This window comes from Ailuropoda melanoleuca, chromosome 6, assembly GCF_002007445.2.
Source record: "Ailuropoda melanoleuca isolate Jingjing chromosome 6, ASM200744v2, whole genome shotgun sequence".
NCBI lineage: Eukaryota > Metazoa > Chordata > Mammalia > Carnivora > Ursidae > Ailuropoda > Ailuropoda melanoleuca.
The window spans coordinates 88,648,940-88,668,625 of record NC_048223.1 but is presented as its reverse complement, the minus strand read 5'-3'; the positions used below and the strand labels follow the sequence as shown (position 1 = coordinate 88,668,625).

General features: G+C 35.7%; 1 protein-coding gene and 1 pseudogene across 10 annotated transcripts in view; one reads left to right on the top strand and one right to left on the bottom strand.

Annotated features, from left to right (window-relative positions):
* Nucleotides 1-19,686, top strand: part of PTPN20 (protein tyrosine phosphatase non-receptor type 20) — a 101,401-nt gene that overhangs the window by 61,281 nt on the left and 20,434 nt on the right. For 4 of the 10 annotated variants that reach the window (XM_034662831.1, XM_034662828.1, XM_034662830.1 and 1 more), the window contains 2 exons: nt 11,547-11,695; nt 14,866-14,956. The exons of 2 other annotated variants lie outside the window; for them this stretch is intronic. In XM_034662831.1, coding sequence (XP_034518722.1) covers nt 11,547-11,695; nt 14,866-14,956 — 240 coding nt within the window. Of the gene's footprint in view, nt 1-11,546; nt 11,696-14,865; nt 14,957-19,686 lie in introns of those variants that run through there. 4 more of the 10 variants (XM_034662833.1, XM_019805630.2, XM_034662834.1 and 1 more) reach the window with 1 other exon arrangement.
* LOC109490529 lies at nt 3,346-3,734 on the bottom strand (annotated as a pseudogene).

Here is a 19,686-nt window from a genome sequence, read left to right as displayed (position 1 = left end):
CTCTCCCTCTGTGCTCTCTTGCTCTCTCTTGGTTTCTCTCGCAAATAAATAAAATCTTAAATAAATAAATAAATAAATAATAAAATAAATACTTTAACTTCCATTGTTCACAGCTGGTATATAGAAATATGATTGATTTTTTTATATTGCCCTTTTATCCTTTTACCTTATTAAATTCACTCTTAATTCTAGGGGTGTTTTTATATATTCTTTTTTTTGGAATTTGCCTGTGTAGACACTCATGTTATCTGTGAATAGACACAGTTTTATTTTTCAACTTTTCTAATGTGTATGCTTTTCATTTCTTTTTCTTAACTTATTGCACTAGCTGGGACCTTTGGTACAATGCTGAATAAGAATAGAGAGAGTGGACTCCATTTTAGGGGAAAAACATTCTGTTTTTCATCATTAACTATGATGTTAGTTGTAGGATTTTTGTGAATGTCTTTTATCATATTAAGGAAATTCTTTCTAGTTCTAGTTTCCTGAAAGTTTTCATTATGAATGCATGTTGAATTTTTTTTCAGTGCTTTTTCTGTATCTACCGAGATGATCACATAGTTACATAGTTTTTCTTCTTTTGTGTGTTGATATGGTGAGTTATGATCTGTTGATATGGTTGATTTTCAAATGTTGAACCTGCTTTGTATTCCTGGGATAAGCCCAACTTCGTATATTACCCTTTTTATATGTTGTTTGATTTGGTTTGCTGGTGTTTTATTGAGGATTTTTACATTTATGTTAATGATGATATTGATCTGTGGTTTTCTTTTTTTGTGATGCCTTTTTCTGGTTTGAGTATCAGGGTAAAGCTGCCCTCATAAAATTAGTTTGGATGTGTTCCCTCCTATTTTATGTTCTGGAAGAGTTTGTACAAAATTGTTATTATTGCTCTCTTAAATGTTTGGTAGAATTCAGTGAAACCATCTGGTCTTGGAATGTGATTGTTTTAAAATTTTAAAATACATATTTGTATTCATTTTCTAGGGCTTTCATAACAAAGTGACTGATTGGCTAGTCAAACTAGTGACTGATTGGCTTACACAGTAAATTTATTTTCTCACAATTCTGGAGGCTAGAGTCCAAGATCGAGGTGTTGGCAATTTTGATTTCTCTGAGGCCTCTCTTCTTGGCTTGCAGATGGCCATCTTCTCCCTGTGTGGTACCTGGGTCCTATTCTTTTTTTCATAAGGACACTAGTCGTATTGGGTTAGGGTATACCCAAATAATCTCTTTAAAGATCCTGTCTCCAAATACAGTCATATTTTGAGTTATGAGATTAGGACTTCAACATAAAATTCTAGGCGGGCACAACTCAGCCTATAGCAATCTTCAGTGTTTTTAATTGATAAAGGACTGTTAGATCATCTCTCTATTAATGAGCTTTGGCAGTTTGTTTCATTCATATAAGTTGTCTGATTTATGGAATTAGAATTGTTCATAATGTTCCCTTATTAACTTTGTTATGTCTGTAATATCTGAATTGATGCCCTCTCTTTTATTCTTGATTTGGTGAAGTGTGCTTTTTCTCTTTCGTTTTTTGATCAGTTTGGTTAGAGACTTATTAATTTTTAAAATTCAATGCAATTTTATTTTTATTTTAATTGAAATATACTTAACATACAATGTTATATTAGTTTCAGGTGTACAATATAATGATTCAACAGCTCTATATACTACTCAGTGCTCACAACAATAAGTATAGTCACTACCTGTCTCCATACAACATTATTACCATCTTATTGGACTATACGCCTTATGCTTACTTTTTATCTCCATAACTTATTTATTTTGTAACTGGAAGTTTGTCCTTCTTAAGCACCTTTATCTATTTCACCATACACCTTCTGTCAACCACTAGTTTGTGCTTTCTATTCAAGAGTCTGTTATTTTTTCTTTTTTTCTTTGTTTTGTTTCTTAAATTCCACATATGAGTGAAACCTTTATTTGTCTTATGATCTTTTCCATGAAATAGCTTTTAGTTTCACTAGTATTTTTAGTATTTTTCCTATTGATTTTATTGATTTCTTCATTGATATAAGTTCTTTCTTCTGATCTAATATAAGTATTTAATGTAACGGATCTCCCTATGAATACTGGTTTAGCAATATCCCTAAAATTTTGATGTGCTTTTATTTACATTCAATTCAGAATGCTTTTTCATTCCCGTTGGCCACAGCTGGAAAAATTTGAGCACCAATACAATGTAGCGTTGGATTTTAACTTGAAGTGTAAAATAAATATCTGTGAGTCCATAGTAATATAAACAAATAATTGAATACATAAATAAATGGGGAGAAGAAACAAACCTCCCATGAAGGAAAATTCCAGATAAATTGTGTTGATAGTCCACTCTAAAGTAGATGGAGCAAAGCTCCCCACCCCTTAAGTTAAGGTTGTACGTAGTGATTTTTTTCTAAAGAGTACGGTATGGAAAGGGGGATAAAAAGAGTAACCTTATAGTAGAGAAACATGATACACAGCTACAGCAGGTCATGTAGGTCAATATCAATAATAATAAATCATGTGGCTAGTAGGTACCCTTGATATATTGTGATGAATATGGCACTTTCCTCTGTGATCTTCCCCAAAACTGATAACCCTAGGCTAATCATGAGAAAAACATAAAACAAATTCCAGTAGTGGGGCATCCTAGAACATATCTGATTATTACTCCTCAAACCACCAAGGTCATCAAACACAGGGAAAGTCTGAGAAAGCATCACAGCCAAGCGGAGCCTAAGAAGACAGGAGAACTAAAGATAATAAGGACTCCTAGATGGGATCCCAGAACAGTGAAAGGATATTAAGGAAAACCTAAGGCAATCTGAATGATCTATGGACTTCAGCTAACAATAATGTATTAATATTGGTTTGTTAGTTCTAACAAATGTACTATCCTAATATAAAATGTTAGTAATAGGGGAAACTATAGCAGGGGATATATGGAAACCCTCTGTACTTCCTACTATTTCTTTTGATAAACATAAATCTAAAGTCTGTTTTTTTTTTTTAAGTATTCTCTGATTTCTCTTGTGACTTCTTTGATCCATGGGTTATGTAGAAAAATGGTTTGAACTTTCTTTCTTCTTCTTCTTTTTTTTTTTATTACTTGATTTTATTTTACACTAAGTGGCAGGCACAAAGCAATCCTCCTAATAAAGTTCACAATGAGCTTCACTCAGAACACTTTTAATAATGCACATAAAAAAAGTATTCATCTTACAAATTGTTCTGCAATCCAAACATACAATAGCTTGGAAAACAACGTTTAGAAAACAAAAGCCAATGTAAAAAGACAGATTAAAACAACTAGGACAATACAGATTTCACATGGCGCTGATTTTATAGTTTTCTTACTGCATCATCATTGTCCAAAACCTGTTCCTATAGCTGGCTCCATTGCTCAGGATTTAAAGAAATACCTTTACTTCCAGGTTTCATTTCACCGTCTAGATCCATCCAATATTCTCTAATATCAATTAGGACTTTCCCTTTAAAGTCCCAAACACTGACGTACCTCATTTTCCCAATCTGGAACATGTCATCATCTCTGTTGCTGCTCCTCTGCTTAGAGGACGACAGGGCTCTTGAAGTTTCGCCAGTCTTTTGCTTCTTCACAGGTTTTTCTGGAGTAACTTGCCTTTTCCTCCTTAACTTTGTCAGCCTCACTGTCAGAATCACTGCCGGAAGAGCTTGAAGAAAGAGGTTCCTTTGGTTTAGGCATTGCTCCATTCTTGCAGCCAAATTGCCTTCTGATCGCTCACTTGCAACTCTGCTTTGAACTTTCTTAATATTTGAAGATTTTCCAGATATGTCATTGATTTTTAGTTTAATCTCATTATGGTCCAAGGGCATAATTTATATTAATTATTTTTAATTTGTTAAGGTTTGATTTTTTTTAACAATAATCCTAATTTATTATTTGGTATAGCAGTTTCCATCCATTGCCTTATTTATTATAACAACCTCATGGAAAGGCCAGTGATTTTCTCCCAATTTTCAGGCAGTCTGATTATATAAGGACACAGACTTAGTAAGGCCAATCTGAGTAAAGACTGTAATCTCATGCTCAGAGTTTGATTTTTGACCTAGAATATGGTCTATCTGTTGAAGGTTCCATGTGCATTTGAGAAGAACTTTTATAACGTTGTTGGAAAGGTCAATTAAATCAGTTCAGTTCATTACTGAATTTCTGTGTACTTGTTCCATTGATTTGTGAGTGAAGTCTTCAGTTATAATCATGAATTTTCTTTCTAATTTTAGCACTATCAGTTCTTTCTTCGTGTGTTTTGAAATTCTGTTAGGTGCATGCACATTTAGCATTGTTATGTCTTCTCTGTGATTTGACCCCTTTATCATTAGTAATTGTCTGTTTAAAAAATAGGTTTAATTTTTAGAGCAGCTTTAAGTTTGTAGCAAAACTGAGCAGAAGGTACAGAAAATTCCCATATCCTCACTGCCTTCACATACGAGTAGCCTCCCCTGCTATCAGTTTTCCCCACCAGAGTGTTATATTTGTGACAATTGATGAATCTGCATCGACATATTATCACACTGAATCCATAATTTACATTAGAGTTCGCTGATGGTGTTGTAAATTCTGCGGGTTGGGACAGAATAGTTTTACTGCTCTAAAATTCTCTTTGTTCCCCTCATTCATCCCTCTTCTTCCCAGTAATGACCTTTTTAAACCTGGCAATGTTCTTGGTCTGAAGTCTACTTTGTTGTTGATATATTCTCTGCTATTAATATAGCCACTCCAGCTTCTTTTGATTAGTGTTCCCATTGTATGTATTTTGCCATCCCTTTACTTTTAACNGCCTACATTTAACATTAACTTGCCTACATTTAACATTAACTTGCCTACATTTTTGTATTTAAAGTTGTTTCTTGTGGGCATTGTATTGTTGGGTCTTGCTCTTTCACNTACTTTTAACTTGCCTACATTTTTGTATTTAAAGTTGTTTCTTGTGGGCATTGTATTGTTGGGTCTTGCTCTTTCACCCAGTCTCCCAGTTTCTGATTTTAATTGGGGTGTATATAGACTGTTTGAATTTTTATCTACCATCTTTTAACTCTACCGTCATTCTAATTGTTTTCTATTTATTCTTCTATTCTTTATCTTTTTTCCTATTTTTTTGCCTTCTCTTGGATTATTTTGTAATTACATTTTATTTTCCCAATTGGCTTATTAATTATACCTCTTTTCAAAATGTTCTCTTGGTCACCCTAGGATTTATAGTATGCATCTTTAATTTCTCACAGTCTGTTTTTTCTATCTTCAAATAACATTATATCACTTCACATGTGGTATAAGGACCATCCCGTTAGTGTCTCCCTAACTTCTCCCATCCACTTTTTGTGCAATTGTTGTCAAACATTTTAATTTTACATAACAATAATCATGAAATACATATTTACTGCTTTTGNAGTTAGTGTCTCCCTAACTTCTCCCATCCATTTTGTGCAATTGTTGTCAAACATTTTAATTTTACATAACAATAATCATGAAATACATATTTACTGCTTTTGTTCTAGATAGCCAGTTACCCTCCACAGAGAAGTGAAAATTAAGCAAAAAAATGAATTTTATATTTAGCTACATTTATGGAATCTTTAGAAGTCTTCATTTCTTTGTGTGGATCCAGTTTCCTGTTCTGTAATATATTCCTTTTGCCCAAAGATCTTCCTTGAACATTTCTTACGGTGCAAGTGTGCTGCTAATGAACCTTTAGTATTTGTCTGTAGAAGTGTTTATTTCTCCTTCATTTTTTCTGAAAGACATTTTTGTTGGTTATACGATTCTGGGTTGTCTTCTGACTTGTATTGTTTATGATGAGCTTTTGTATCTGATGCTTGGTGTCTTTCATTCATTTTGGAAAATTCCTAACCATTGTCATTTCAGATATTTCTTCTACCCAATTCCATTCCCGTCCTCGCCCTCTCTCTGTTCTATTTTGGGATTCCAGTTATAGGAAAATTAGTCTGTGTGATATTGGGCTGTAGCTCTTGGATCTTCTCTTCTGTGCCTTCCCTGACTCTTTTTTCTCTTTCAGTTTGAGTAACGCCTATTGACCTATTTTTAAGTTTGCTGAGTCTTTTCTTGTCTGTATCAAGCCTATAGATAAGCCCATTGATAGCATTCTTTATTTCTATTGTATGTTTTTCCATTTTAGGATTTCTCCTTGATTTTTTGTGGTTTCCGTATCTCTGATGAAATTCCCCATTTGTTTATGCATGTTGTCTACTTTTCCACTGAAGCCTTTAGCTTTGATCTTAGTTATTTAAAATTAATTGTCTGATAGTTTTAACATTTATGTCATATCTCTGGTTCTTTTGATTGCTTTATCTCTTGACTTTTTTTTTTTTTCCTTTTACTTGCTTCTTTGTGTGCATATAATTTCTTTGTTGAAATCTGGATGTCTTGCGTTCTAGAGACTGAGATAAATAGGAATAGACATACCTCTTTCTTTTGTAGGTCTTCAGTCTGATGAGTTGAGTCAATTTAGTCAGGAATTGAGTGGGGTTTGGGTTTTGATGTTGCTGTGCTTACTCTTACTGTATCACCAGCTTCAAATTCCTGTATTGTTACTTTGTGCTTAGAATGGAAGAGCCAGAGGGTTTATTTCAATATCTACCCTTTGCTTTAAATCTCCCCATTACACGTGCACCTCAGAGAAGGTTCCTGTCTATGACCTTGTTTATTCCCCAGCAATAGAGTGCTCTTATTTGTAATTATGTTACTTGCTAACCTAATTGGGGGTGGGAGTGCATTCTCTGTTGTCATTGTTCAGCATCAGTTGTAGGCAGGTGCAGTGTCCCTGGTTCTTAGGGATGGTACCTTCTTAATTACCTGTCCTTTCTTTAAGGGTAGAGGATATGTTACGGGCTGAGCAGAGGATGCTTTTCTCCCTTCCCAGTTCCCAATGCTATTGTGTCTTAACCTGTGCTTTGTGGATAATAGGTTTTGCTGCCCCTTTCCCAACTTCTTACGCTTTTGATCCTTAGGGGAGATAGAGAAAAAGGAACTGAATGAGGCATTATACCTTTCCTACAGAAGCTGCCACTTCCCTCTCCAAGCTTGTACCATGAGGGGAAGATTTCTTGAGTTCCTTAACCCATTGTAAGTTTTTCTTCTGAACTTCTAATGAGGCCCTTACATGCACAATCTTTTTTTTTTTTTCTTTTCTTCTCTTCATTAATTTATGTATTCATGTCTTTGTCCTATGAATAAGCTCATGTTCAGCTGTCTACTTTGTTTCTTGTAGTTTTTGATTTAATTATTAATTCTATAATTATGTACTTTTGACGTTTATTTTCTTAGGTCTATAAACTTATTTTCACCTCATTCTGTTTTTTTTTTAATTTAATTTGTATTTAAGGTTCTGATTCAGCATTTCTTGGGTTGGAGGCAGGAACCCCTGTTTTCAAGGTACTTCCTTAGGTTATATTGATACAAATGTAAATGTGGCCTCTTTTCTGATGCCTTCTCCATCTACTGCCCTGTCCCCCAAATATGTGACCTCCCCTACTACTGTAGGGTAAGACATGGGGACGCATCAGAACCGAGATGTGGGGGATTATTGCTAGCACTGGGAGGGGCAGCTGTGGAGGAGCTGGAAGAATGGCTTGAATTTTGCACACAGATTTTGCATTTGAGTCGAGTTTGCTGCAGATGTTGTGTAGTGGCAGTAGTGATCACTATGGCTGATTCTTCAGCACTCCCGTCATCTCATTTCCATGGAGTTACAGCAAAGCAAGTTGGGAAGTTGCTCTCAACTCAAGGTGTGAACCTGATCGGTCTGAGGATAAACCTATCCCTTTTGCCGGTTATGGTTCAGATATCCACCTTGCCTGAAATTCAAGTAAAGATTTGTTGGAATCTCTTGGGAAACTTTGTCTTTGCTTTATTAAGAGAGAGGTTGTAAGCAAGAAAATGCATGGCTCTGATTGCTGTTGACAATTTTCTCATGAGCGTGAGGAGAATCTAATCTTATAACATCAGCTGATCTCTGGGTAACAGACTGTAGTGATGCAAAGAATCTGGGTTTTAGTGACATTTTTAAAAATTGTGGTAAAATATACGGAACATGAAATTCACCATCTTCACCAGTTCAGTGGTATTAAGTACATTTTTATTGTTGTGCAACCAACACCACCATCCATCTCTAGAACTCCTTCCTCTTCCTCAACTGAAACTCTGTACCCATTAAATACTAACTCCCCATTTTCCCTCCCCCCAACCCTTGACAACCACTATTCTACTTTCTGTATCTACGAATTTGACTACTCTGGGAACCTCGTGTAAGAGGTCATTCTGGTTTTTTTAATCTTACTTTTAAACTCATTTAAAATAATTTATATTCTGAGGGTACCTGGGTGGCTCAGTCAGTTAAGCATCTGACTCTGGATCTCAGCTCAGGTTGTGATCTCAGGGTCCTGAGTTTAAGCCCTGCATTGGGCTCCATGCTGGATGAAGAACCTACTTAAAAAACAAACAAACAAACAAACAAACAAAAACAACAAAACCCAGAATTATTTGTTTAAGGGGCACCTGGGTAGCTCATCAGTTAAACATCTGACTCTTGATCTCAGCTGAGGTCTTGTTTTCAGGGTCCTGAGTTCAAGCCCTGCATTGGGCTCCATGCTGGGTGTGGAACCTACAAAAAAAAATAATAAAATAATTTATATTCTTATTACTTCTTCCTACAGATGATAGATCTAGAATTTAGGTTATATTCCATTCATAATGGATAGAATTTTTTTTGCATGCCATATTGCTTTACTCATTTTTTTCTTCATCTTGTGTTTTATTTCCATCTTGTTCACTAACATGTATAGTTCTGCATCTCTTTGATTTTGCTGTTAGAGCATGAATGCTTTTTTTTTTTAAAAGATTTTATTTGACAGAGAGAGAGAGAGAGCAAGCATGCACAAGCAGGGTGAGTGGCAGGCAGAGGGAGAAGCAGGCCCCCCGCAGAGCAGGGAGCCTGATGTGGGACTCAATCTCAGGCCCCTGGGATCATGATCTGAGCCAAAAGCAGATGCTTAACGGACTGAGCCACCCAGGTGCCCCATCATGAATGAATTCTTGTTGATTCCCATTCTATTTGATTTGGTTTGATTAGTTATCTTCCATTATAAACTACATTTTGAGGGTTGGATTTTGCCTGAGAGGATAATGACAAGTGTGTGGAAGGGTTGGGGGAAAAGAACAGAAAACTCAATGGTGTGGATGAGTTGTGTTACAGATGTTATAGACTGGTTTACTCAACATTGATCACATTCTCCTCCCTGCATGTCTTTCTGTATGGTCCAGGCAAGAAAACTAAAAATTACATTTCCCAGAAATCCTGGGAGTTAGTATAGGTTTGACCAATCCTATGCACTTAGCCAAGACTGAAGTGTGAACAGAAGCATCGTGTTGCTGATACACACCATAATAGGCATGGCATTCCTAGTGTCTCGTTGAAACTAAGGTGGTACATTACTAGAGCCAGCAGTTGTGGTGACTTTCTAATTCCTCTGTGGTTGCTAAAGTAGTGTCGTCCAGGAGCTAGTGATTACAGCAGTGGTGTCCAGCTCCCTCAGGTTCCTCGTTACGGCAAAGCTAGCTCTTTTTGCGGCAGACCATTTTGTGGTGTTATTTTGTACCACGATGAAGGGAAGCACCTGCTCTTCCAACCTGTCCAATGATGTCAGCACCAAATCGCTAGGTAAAATCCCTTTCTGTAAACTGCCTTTCTGCAAAAATTCCATGACCTGTAGCTGAAGCCTGACTTATTCACCTTGATTGGAATCCTTGGCCAGGCTACAGTAAAAAGAAACCAAATCGAAAATGATGTTAACAATAAAGAACTATTTTCTCCCATAGTGGAAGTACAGAGGTAGGCAGTATTCCAAGTTCAATACGATCAAATTGCTCAGTGATGTCATTAACATCATAGAGTTTTTTTTATGTTTTCTCTTTTTCATATCTGCTGTATTCATTTCATTCCTTTTATGTCACAGTGGGGCTGCTTGTAATAATCAGGGCCATAATTATACTTCTGGACTTATGTCTGGGCAGTGGATGGAGATGGGAGAGAGGCTTGCTTCTTTTGCCCACAAGCCCTGAATAAACTTCTCTTTACTTCCCATTGGCTCAGATCACCTACATATTGCTGAATTATTCACTGGCAAGGGAATTATTGTGGAGTGATCACAGCTCTAACTAACCATCAGGGTAGAATCAGTGTTGGGGAGGCAATGACGGTGTCCATTACTGTCATTCTACCTTTTCATTCCTCTCCTCCTTCCCTGTTCTCAGCTTCTATTCCAGCAAGGCTGGAACACATGGGTAGCTCTAAGGATTTTTTTGGGGGATCAAAGATGATCAAAATGCCTTCTACTCTCGTGGAATTTTATTTCCCTCTCTGGACTTCCTAGAGCTCCTCTCATACTAAGGTTAGAGATATTTGTGAGAAATTTTAGGAATTCTGTGACTCTCTTTCCCAGCCAACAGTCCCTTACCCCCACCCGTATAGAGAGCTTTTGGTTAAGTAGGTTTCCAAGACAAGAAGAGTTTTACAGGGCTGTGCATATTTTTAGAAACTTCCATCTTTTTTATGCCCATCCTTTTGTGGAACTGCTTCTTGTATATTTTTTTCTGCCAGTATTAACTTGATTTTTGTTCATATTAGTTGGCTTTGGAAAGAGATTTTGAGAGCTGGCTTCACTTGAGCACATTACCTCAAAATTCTGAAATTTAAAAAATGTTCTTTTAATATTGATTTCTAGATTTATTGCATTTTGGTCAGTGGACATGATCTGTAAATTTTCAGATATCTGGAATCTAGACTGTCAACATGACCTAAAAAATCATCATTAAAATAAAAAACCTCTGTGTGTACTATTAAATAGCATGTATTCTCTTCTATTATTATTGATTATACATGTATAACTATAATGTATATCAAAATATTTATTATATATAATTATATTGCATATTATACATATTTTTAGTCTTATTTATTATATGGAGCCTCTCTATCCTTGGTGGGTATGTTTATGTGTGTTGTGTGTGTGTATGTGCATGTGTGTGCTTGATCTGTTTTAGAGTAAGAGATGTTATACTCTCCATATCCTCTCCTCTCGGACTCCAGGGACTTTCAAATCCTTGGTCTGGAGGAGGGCAAAAGTTCTCACTTTTTCCCATCCAAGTCTTGTTTGTATATGCTTGCCCTGCATAATTGTCAGTACATATACTTAATTCACACTATGAAGCAGAACACTTCTCAGTCTATAGCGTCTTTTATATTTATAGCACTGAACAGTTTTTTCTAAGAATAGTGGATTCTGTGTAATTTCAAGGTGCATAATCAGGATTTTTCTGAAACAAGGATTCTTTCTTTCAAAGTAATAGAATTCACTTCTGGAAAAATAAATTTTCATTAATCCTTGAGTGGCTGTGCCTTCACTTAAGAGAAAACATAACAAAATAAAATCTCCCTTCACATACATATGAGTAACTTTTTAAAAATATGAATTTTTCTTTTTCTTAGGTCTACAAATTGTTTCTGAAAGGGAGCTAGCTCAGTTGGCTCAGGTTCGACCATTACTATTCAATTTTCATGAGCAATCAGTCATCAGGGATTGTTTTAATGTGCTTGAGAAAAAAGTAGCAGAATATGAAATCCTCCAGGAATTTCTGGTAAATATTTTGGTCTTAACAAAAGTTTATATGTGATTTTCCACATTACTAATAGAGGGTTTTTTTTCTTTTTTTTCCTTCCCTTTTTCCCCTTTCTTTTAGATTGAGTACTTTGTTTTTGTTTTTAAATGTTAAGTTTGTTTTTAAAGTAATAGGTTTATATAGAAAAAAAATTAAATAGCATAAAAGGTTATAAAATGGATAAAGTCTCTTTGTTTTTCTCTCTTGAGTTCCTAGGCCCCCTTTCCACTGTTAAGTTTGTCATATAAATGTCCAGAAAACTATGAGCATATACTTTACTAACTATTCTACCCTTTCTTTTTTTTTTTTTTAGAAATATTTCACATAGGAAATAATTTCCAAATATATTATTGGTACATATAGCTCTATCTCATTTTTTTATCTCATTATTTTTAAGTGTTGCATAGTATAGTTAATTATATAGATAAAGACCTTCTTTTCTTTACGTAGTCCCCTGTGATGAAAATTTAGATTGTTCTAGTCTTTGTTATTTATGAACAGCAGTTACCCCTCTTCATATACCTATGCATATATATACGAGTATTCTTATAACGAGTTACTAGAAACACAACCAGTATTTTGTGCTGTCAAATTTTTGGATCTTTGCTTATCTCTTGTATGACAAATGATTCCTTGTTGATTTATATTGACACTTATTTGAGAACAAAGGAATAGCTTTCCGTATGTTTCTAAGCCTTTTATATTTATTTTCAGTGAACTGTTAGTTCCAATTCTTAGCCCAATTTTCTGTTTATTCTTTTTCTAATTGATTAATAATCAATTAATAATGAAGAAATTGTCTCTTTTGTATGTGCTATATGTGGTAAATTTTCCCCCTTCTTTGTGCTACACACAAGTGTGCATGTGCACACATACACATTTAGTAAGAAGAAATAGCTATTTTTTAGTGGTCAGATATGACAATCTTTTGGGACATCAGGGTTTTCTGTATCCTTTAGATGCCCTTTACACTCTAGGGTCATAATAATTATTTCATGTCTTTTTCTAATATTTTTGTGATTTTTTTCAATGTGTAAAGCTTTGATCCAGCTAGAATTTAATTTGTTATAAGGTATTTGGTAGGGACCCAGCCTTATATAGCTGTCCTGTCATCCCCAGATCCTCTTGAAATTGGTTTTCAGTAATATAAAAGGCTACTTTTATTATATACTGAAGTTCTACATAAATTTTAATTTATTCTTGGACTTCTTCCATTGATTTGTTTATTCATGTACTAGTACCAAACTCTTTTTTTTTTTTAAATTTTATTATTATATTATGTTAGTCACCATACAGTACATCCCCGGATTCCGATGCAAAGTTCGATGCTTCATTAGTTGCGTATAACACCCAGTGCACCATGCAATACGTGCCCTCCTTACTACCCATCACCAGTCTATCCCATTCCCCCACCCCCTCCCCTCTGAAGTCTTCAGTTTGTTTCTCATAGTCCATAGTCTCTCATGTTTCATTCCCCCTTCTGATTACCCCCCTTTTCTTTATCCCTTTCTTCCCCTACCGATCATCCTAGTTCTTATGTTCCATAGATGAGAGAAATCATATGATAATTGTCTTTCTCTGCTTGACTTATTTCACTTAGCATTATCTCCTCCAGTGCCGTCCATGTTGCAGCAAATGTTGAGAATTCGTTCTTTCTGATAGCTGAGTAATATTCCATTGTATATATGGACCACAGCTTCTTAATCCAGTCATCTGTTGAAGGGCATCTCGGCTCCTTCCACGATTTAGCTATTGTGGACAATGCTGCTATGAACATTGGGGTGCATATGGCCCTTCTCTTCACTACGTCTGTATCTTTGGGGTAAACACCCAGCAGTGCAATGGCTGGATCATAGGGTAGCTCAATTTTCAACTTTTTAAGGGACCTCCACACTGTTTTCCAGAGTTAGTACCAAACTCTTTTAATTAGTGTAGCTTTATGTTATCTTTTACCGTTTGCTAATACTAGTCTTCCCTCAGTACTCTTCTTTTACAAAATTGTTCTAGTTTTTCCTATAGATATTTTTCCAAGTTAATTTTATAATTGGCTTGCATAAAGATAAGAAAGGTAAAAATCTGATTATATTATCCTACTGCTTAAAACCTTCACTAGCTTCTCATTTGCCATGCCAGTAGTTGCCAGCACTTACTTAAAGACTGGTGGTGCCAAGTTGGCTACCCAAGAGTTACTGAACAGCTTTTGAAAAGTACAGATTCTTGGGCTTTACCCACAAATATTTTAATAGAGTAGGGCTGGATACATCTCCACTTCTTTTGTATATGAAACAAGGCCTTCCTAGGTAGTTTTCATTTCCCTCTGGGCTAGATCATGTTCTCTGTGCTCTTGTTACCATACTATTCACTGTTTCCCCAAGAGGAGATGTGTGCCCCCATGCCTTTATTCCTGTCCTTTCCACCTGGAGTGATAACCTGCTCACCTCTGTTCTATTTTCCTTCCACACACACACTTTCATATGACTAACTTCTGATGGTGGTCATCAGTGCTACCATTGCATTAGCGTATCTGTGGCATTGATCACCCCCTGACTGCTCTGATAACTCCTTAAGGAGGGGGCCATTTTGAGATTCATCTTTTTATTCCAATATCTAGAAAAGTGCTGAGTATGTGCGAAAAGTTCAGTCAATGTTTACTGAATTCACACTTGGTAATGACATTTTTTTGAAATGAAGAATTCTTTAATTGGTATCCTAGCTATAATTCCTTCATGAGGCAAAGAGTAAATTGTGAGACTTTATTTATTTATTTATTTTGGTTTATATATTTATATATTTTTCTTGCTGTTTTTAAATTATTTTTGTTTTTAAAATGATAGATTAATGAGTAGGTCTTAAGAAGTGAATGTTCTTTATTGTTTTTTTTATGAAAAGGAAAAATATTGAAGTTCAAGGGAAAAAGTATGTCCAGAGAGATTAGTATTTTCTTATCAAGCAGCTTGTTGATTGACATCTCAAATTTGAGATATTTTATATAGTACTTTTTAATGGGATTCCGACTTCACTTACCATACAACACATTTAACATCAAGTCATGCCATATAGAGGTTTAAGGATCATGAACACTAAGTAAGAGCAGATTTTTTTCTTTTTGTTGTAGTGAATGCATGACTTATATTTCTTGCCTTTTAAAGACTTTAGATTATAAGAACCTACCTGATGCGTTCAACTCTGGGAATGAACTACGCAACAGAGACAAAAACAGATATCGGGATATTCTTCCATGTAAGCTAAAAATGGTTTTGATTATTTTCCTGTTTGAGTTTGGGAAAAGATAAAAGGTGGGTTGTCTGGCTTTCAGTACTAGGCATTTTGACCTGAGACCGTGATGAAGAGCTCTGGTGGCTAGCAGCGGGTAGGCTGAGCATATTCTTGAATATGCTAGAATACGTGGTGAATTTCAAGTCTTGCATTCCAGAAACTATCACAGGGTTATTTATAGAAGTGCCTCAACCTTGTCCTTGTGCACATGCTGCTTCTCAGACCATGAACCATATTAAATATAAAGTCTAGGAGCTTGAGACATCTGTCACTTTTGATAACCCAACCCCTGATCACCTTCCTTGGCTGTTTTGCTTAGACATACAAATACAATGGGGCTATTTATATCCTTTCTTCTGGACAATAAAACTGCCAGTCTACCCTCCCAACAGGAGGCTGCTCTTTGTTTGTATCTAAGGGCCCTCCACATCGCTTCCCTGTGCTGGGTGAGGCTAGCGTCCCTCTCCTCCCCAGCCAGTTACTCACAGGATTTCTCTATCCCAGGCCATCCGAAGAACAGAAACAAAATACAACACATTTTTAATCTTAGGTGGGAAATTTCATTCTATGCCTCACATTCCTTTCAAAGTAAAAAAGTTTCCAAGTTACTTTATCATTTTTCCTCCTCCATTCTGACCTTCCTCCTTCAGTCTCCATCTTATTTAATGTAACCACCCTCTTGTTCAAGCCAGAAAACTTTGAGTCATCTGCGATATTTAAAAGTGGTCATAAGGTCCTTTTGATTCTACTTCCTTAATACCTCCAGAATCCTCCCCTATCTCTTAGTTCCTGCTGTTGCTAACTTAGATTGAACCTGTTTCATCTCTCGGCTGGTCTGTCTTTTCCATCTATTCACAGCAGCTACTGAAATGATTTCCTAAAACACAAATCCCTTCAAAACTCCTCTTTGGCTCTCTATTATTATCATGGGAAAGCTCTTTAGCATCGTGGCATAAATTTCACCTTTCTTGTTTCAGCTTTTTCACAGACTTCTTTTGGTTTCTAGAATTCATTCTCTTTCTCCTGTATCCAGGCCCTTGAACCCACAGTTCTTGCAAGAACCATCCATCCTCCCTTTTTTTGCTGAGGTCATTCCTGCTGTCTTTCAGAGCTATCTCAGACAGACCTTCCTTATTTTCCTCAAAGCTAGGTTTGACTATTTCTATTTCTCCAATAGCCTCATACCATCTTGTACTGTTCTTCCCAACTTACAAATTATATTTTAAGTATCTATTTATGTTCCTGTTTGTCCCACCGGACTTGAGGTGGTTATGATAGAAATTAGGGTAGAACAGTGACTGCTTTAATTGGATCAATACCATTATCTAAAACAACTTATGATTACAAAAGTAATGAATACCTTCCCAGATAATTAAAATCATTTATTCTGCTACTTTCTGTGGGGAGAATGTACAGAAATACATTGAAGAGTATTTCTGAAATCATGGTAATGAACCACTATTAGACATTTAAGAGATAATGCCAATAATTTGGTCCCAATTATATACTTCCCATCCCTGCATGTGCAGTTAGCCCTCACGAAACTGAATGCAAACAAGCCTTTAAAATGAGGCTCTGGAGGGGGTGCCTGGGTGGCACAGTCAGTTAAGAGTCCAACACTTGGTTCCTGCTCAGGTCCTGATCTCAGGCTTGTGAGATCGAGCCCCCCATCAGGCTCCATGCTCAGTGTGGAGTCTGCTTGAGATTCTTTCTTTTTCTCCCTCTGCCCTTCCTGCTTGTGCTCTTTCTCTCTCTAAAAATTAAAAAAAAAAATCTTTAAATAAATGAGGCTCTGGGGATTGTAAGAAACTTGTTTTAGGATGTGGGGTACATTTAACATTTGATCTGGCTTGAACTATTTACTCTGGGTACAAGAAGAGTAATAACTAAAGAGAAGAGAGTTGCAAAGATATGAACAATAAAGTTCAATGATTAAAACAAGGGAAACTCATGTAAAACTTTTTGCTTTTCTCTTAAAATCAGCAGTTATTAAGCCAAGTTCTGTTTCAAAGTCCACTGATTGAGCTACCTTATACCACAGTGTAATTTAATTTCAAATAAGCCTACTTAAGTGACAATCATAGAAAGTTTCTTTGATTTCTTTACCACATGTTTCTTGAATTAATAGAGAAGGTTCCTAAGCAATCACATCAGGAAAGCCAGAGAAATAATTTATTTTTCCCTCTTCTCAAATGCTAAGAAGACTAACCGGAGAATTCACACATCTTAAGACGCTGCAAGTATATGCAGTCCTCACTTTCCATGGCTCCAGTATGCACAAATTTCAGTTAGTGCGTTTAAAGAGCACCAGTCCCTCAACAACACAATTCAAATTTCAGTAATCACAGTATATTAACTGCGAGTAATGGCATGAAGTACAAACTTCACGTCTAACTCTTCAGTCTGCAAATTACTATGTAAATAACAGATGCACATCATGATCACTGACTAATCATGTCACTTCTTTTTTTGTTTTTTCTTTTTTTTACTCCTTTTAAAATATGTCTACAGTTGGTCACTCTGTGTCTGTTATTCAGCTCACGCACAGATAGCAAAGCATGTAGTTGTGTTGCCTCCTTATTTTTCGGTGATAAGCCCACAGCACATTTTACAAAAATGGATAATCAAAAGTTGTTTGGTCAACAAAAATGAAATTGAAGCAAAGAAAGGAAAAGTAGTAATACTGGGAGTAAAATTCTAATAGAACATGGTTAGTTATAGAAGAAATAGCTGCCCTGGAAAAGGTTATGAACAACCATAATTTGTCCTATTGATTATTAAGATCTTATGGTGACTAACATAGTATAATTAAAAAAAAGATCTTTTGTACAGCTTCAGCTTCATGGTCATATTTTTGGCCCTGTGCTACTATGCAAGGCAGTAATGGACCTCATTATGTAGTCCAGGGATTTTTAGATAGAAAGACAACATTTTGTATTTCTACAGCACTTCGCAGTTTGCAAAGCATTTAAAAATGCATACTTTTATATAATCTTCATAAAATATCTCTGAAGTAGACCACTGGATACCATAATAAACCTACTTCACAGAAGAGGGAATAAGTTCTGAGGTTAAAAGGTGTTTCGAAGGCTAATAAAGGAGTGGGGACATACCACAGGTCATGTTTTCTGACTTCTGGCCCTAATACTTTTTCTGTTACTTGTCTGGGTTCGGATCTACTCAGAACTAACTAATAATGATAGTGACTTAGATTTCTGTTAGTTTTCCGCTTTACAGAGCATGTTTACACATATCTCATTGAGTGCTGTCTGCAGTCATGCAAGGAAGGCAGCGTAGATGATAATATCTGAATTCAAGGATGCAAGTGGTGAGGAAAGGATAATTTCAACAAATGGTTCTGAACAATTGCATATTCATATATTTAAAAATGAGCTATACCTTTACCTCACAGCTTATATAAAAATTAACTCAAAATAGATCATAGGCCTAATTTGAGTTAAAGTCATAAAACTTCTGAAGAATAGTTGAGAAAAATGTATAGTGTCCTTGAGTTTGGAAGAGTTTTTCTTAATGGGACACAAAAACCCCAAACTATAAAAGAAAAAAAAAATTAGACTTCTTTGTTTAAAAAAAAAAATGTATATTGCCCTTTAAAATACACTCTTAGGAAGATGAAAAGGCAAGCAACAGACTGGGAGAAAAATACATTCAAAACATTTATCTGACAAAGGACTTGTATTTAGAATAGATAAAGGATTTCTACAACTCAATAAGAGGACAAATAACCTAACAGCAAGTGAGCAAAAGACTTGAGTGACCGCTTCAAAGAAGATGCATGGATGACAAATATGTGAAAAGTTGTTCAATATCATTAATTATTAATAAAACACAAAACTATAATAAAATACATTTCATACCTGCTACAATGGAAGAGGGCTTAACAGTATCTTATAATATTAAGCGTATATCTACCACGTGAGTTGGCATTTCCACTCCTGTGTATTTACCTCAGAGAAATTGAAGCATGTATCTGCATATAGACATGTATATGAATGTTCATATCACTTTTATTTACAAAAACCTGAAAACAACCCAATATCCATCAATAGGAGAGTGGATAAACAAATTTGGTATGCCCATTCAGCAAGTACCACTCAGCTCTAAAAAATAGTAAACTAATGAGATAGGCAGCAACATGGATGAATCTCAAAATAATTATGTGGAGTGAAAAAAGCCAATCAAAAGAGTATATACCATACATTATATACTGAATTGTGTTCCCTCAAATTCACATGTTAAAGATTAACACCAATACCCAGTACCTCTGAATGTGACTGTTCTTGGCAATAGGCCTTTAAGGAGGTAATTAAAACAAAATGAGGCCTTTCAGTTGTTCCCTAATCCAATCTGACTGGTATTCTTGTAAGAAGAGAAGTTAGGACACTCAAAAGACACCAGGGATGTATGGACACAGAGGAATGTGAGGCCACATAAGGTCACGACAAAAGGCAGGCCTGTTCAAGCCAAGGGAGGGCCTTACAAGAAACCAACCCTGATGATGCCTGCCTGGATCTTGGACTTCTAGCCTCCAGAACGGTGAAGATAAATGTCTGTTGTTTAAGCTCTCCAGTCTGTGGTATTTTATTATGGCAATCTGAGCAGACTAGTGCACTGTATTACTCCATTTATGTAAAATTCTAGAAAATTCAAAGTAATTCATAAAGTTAATCAGA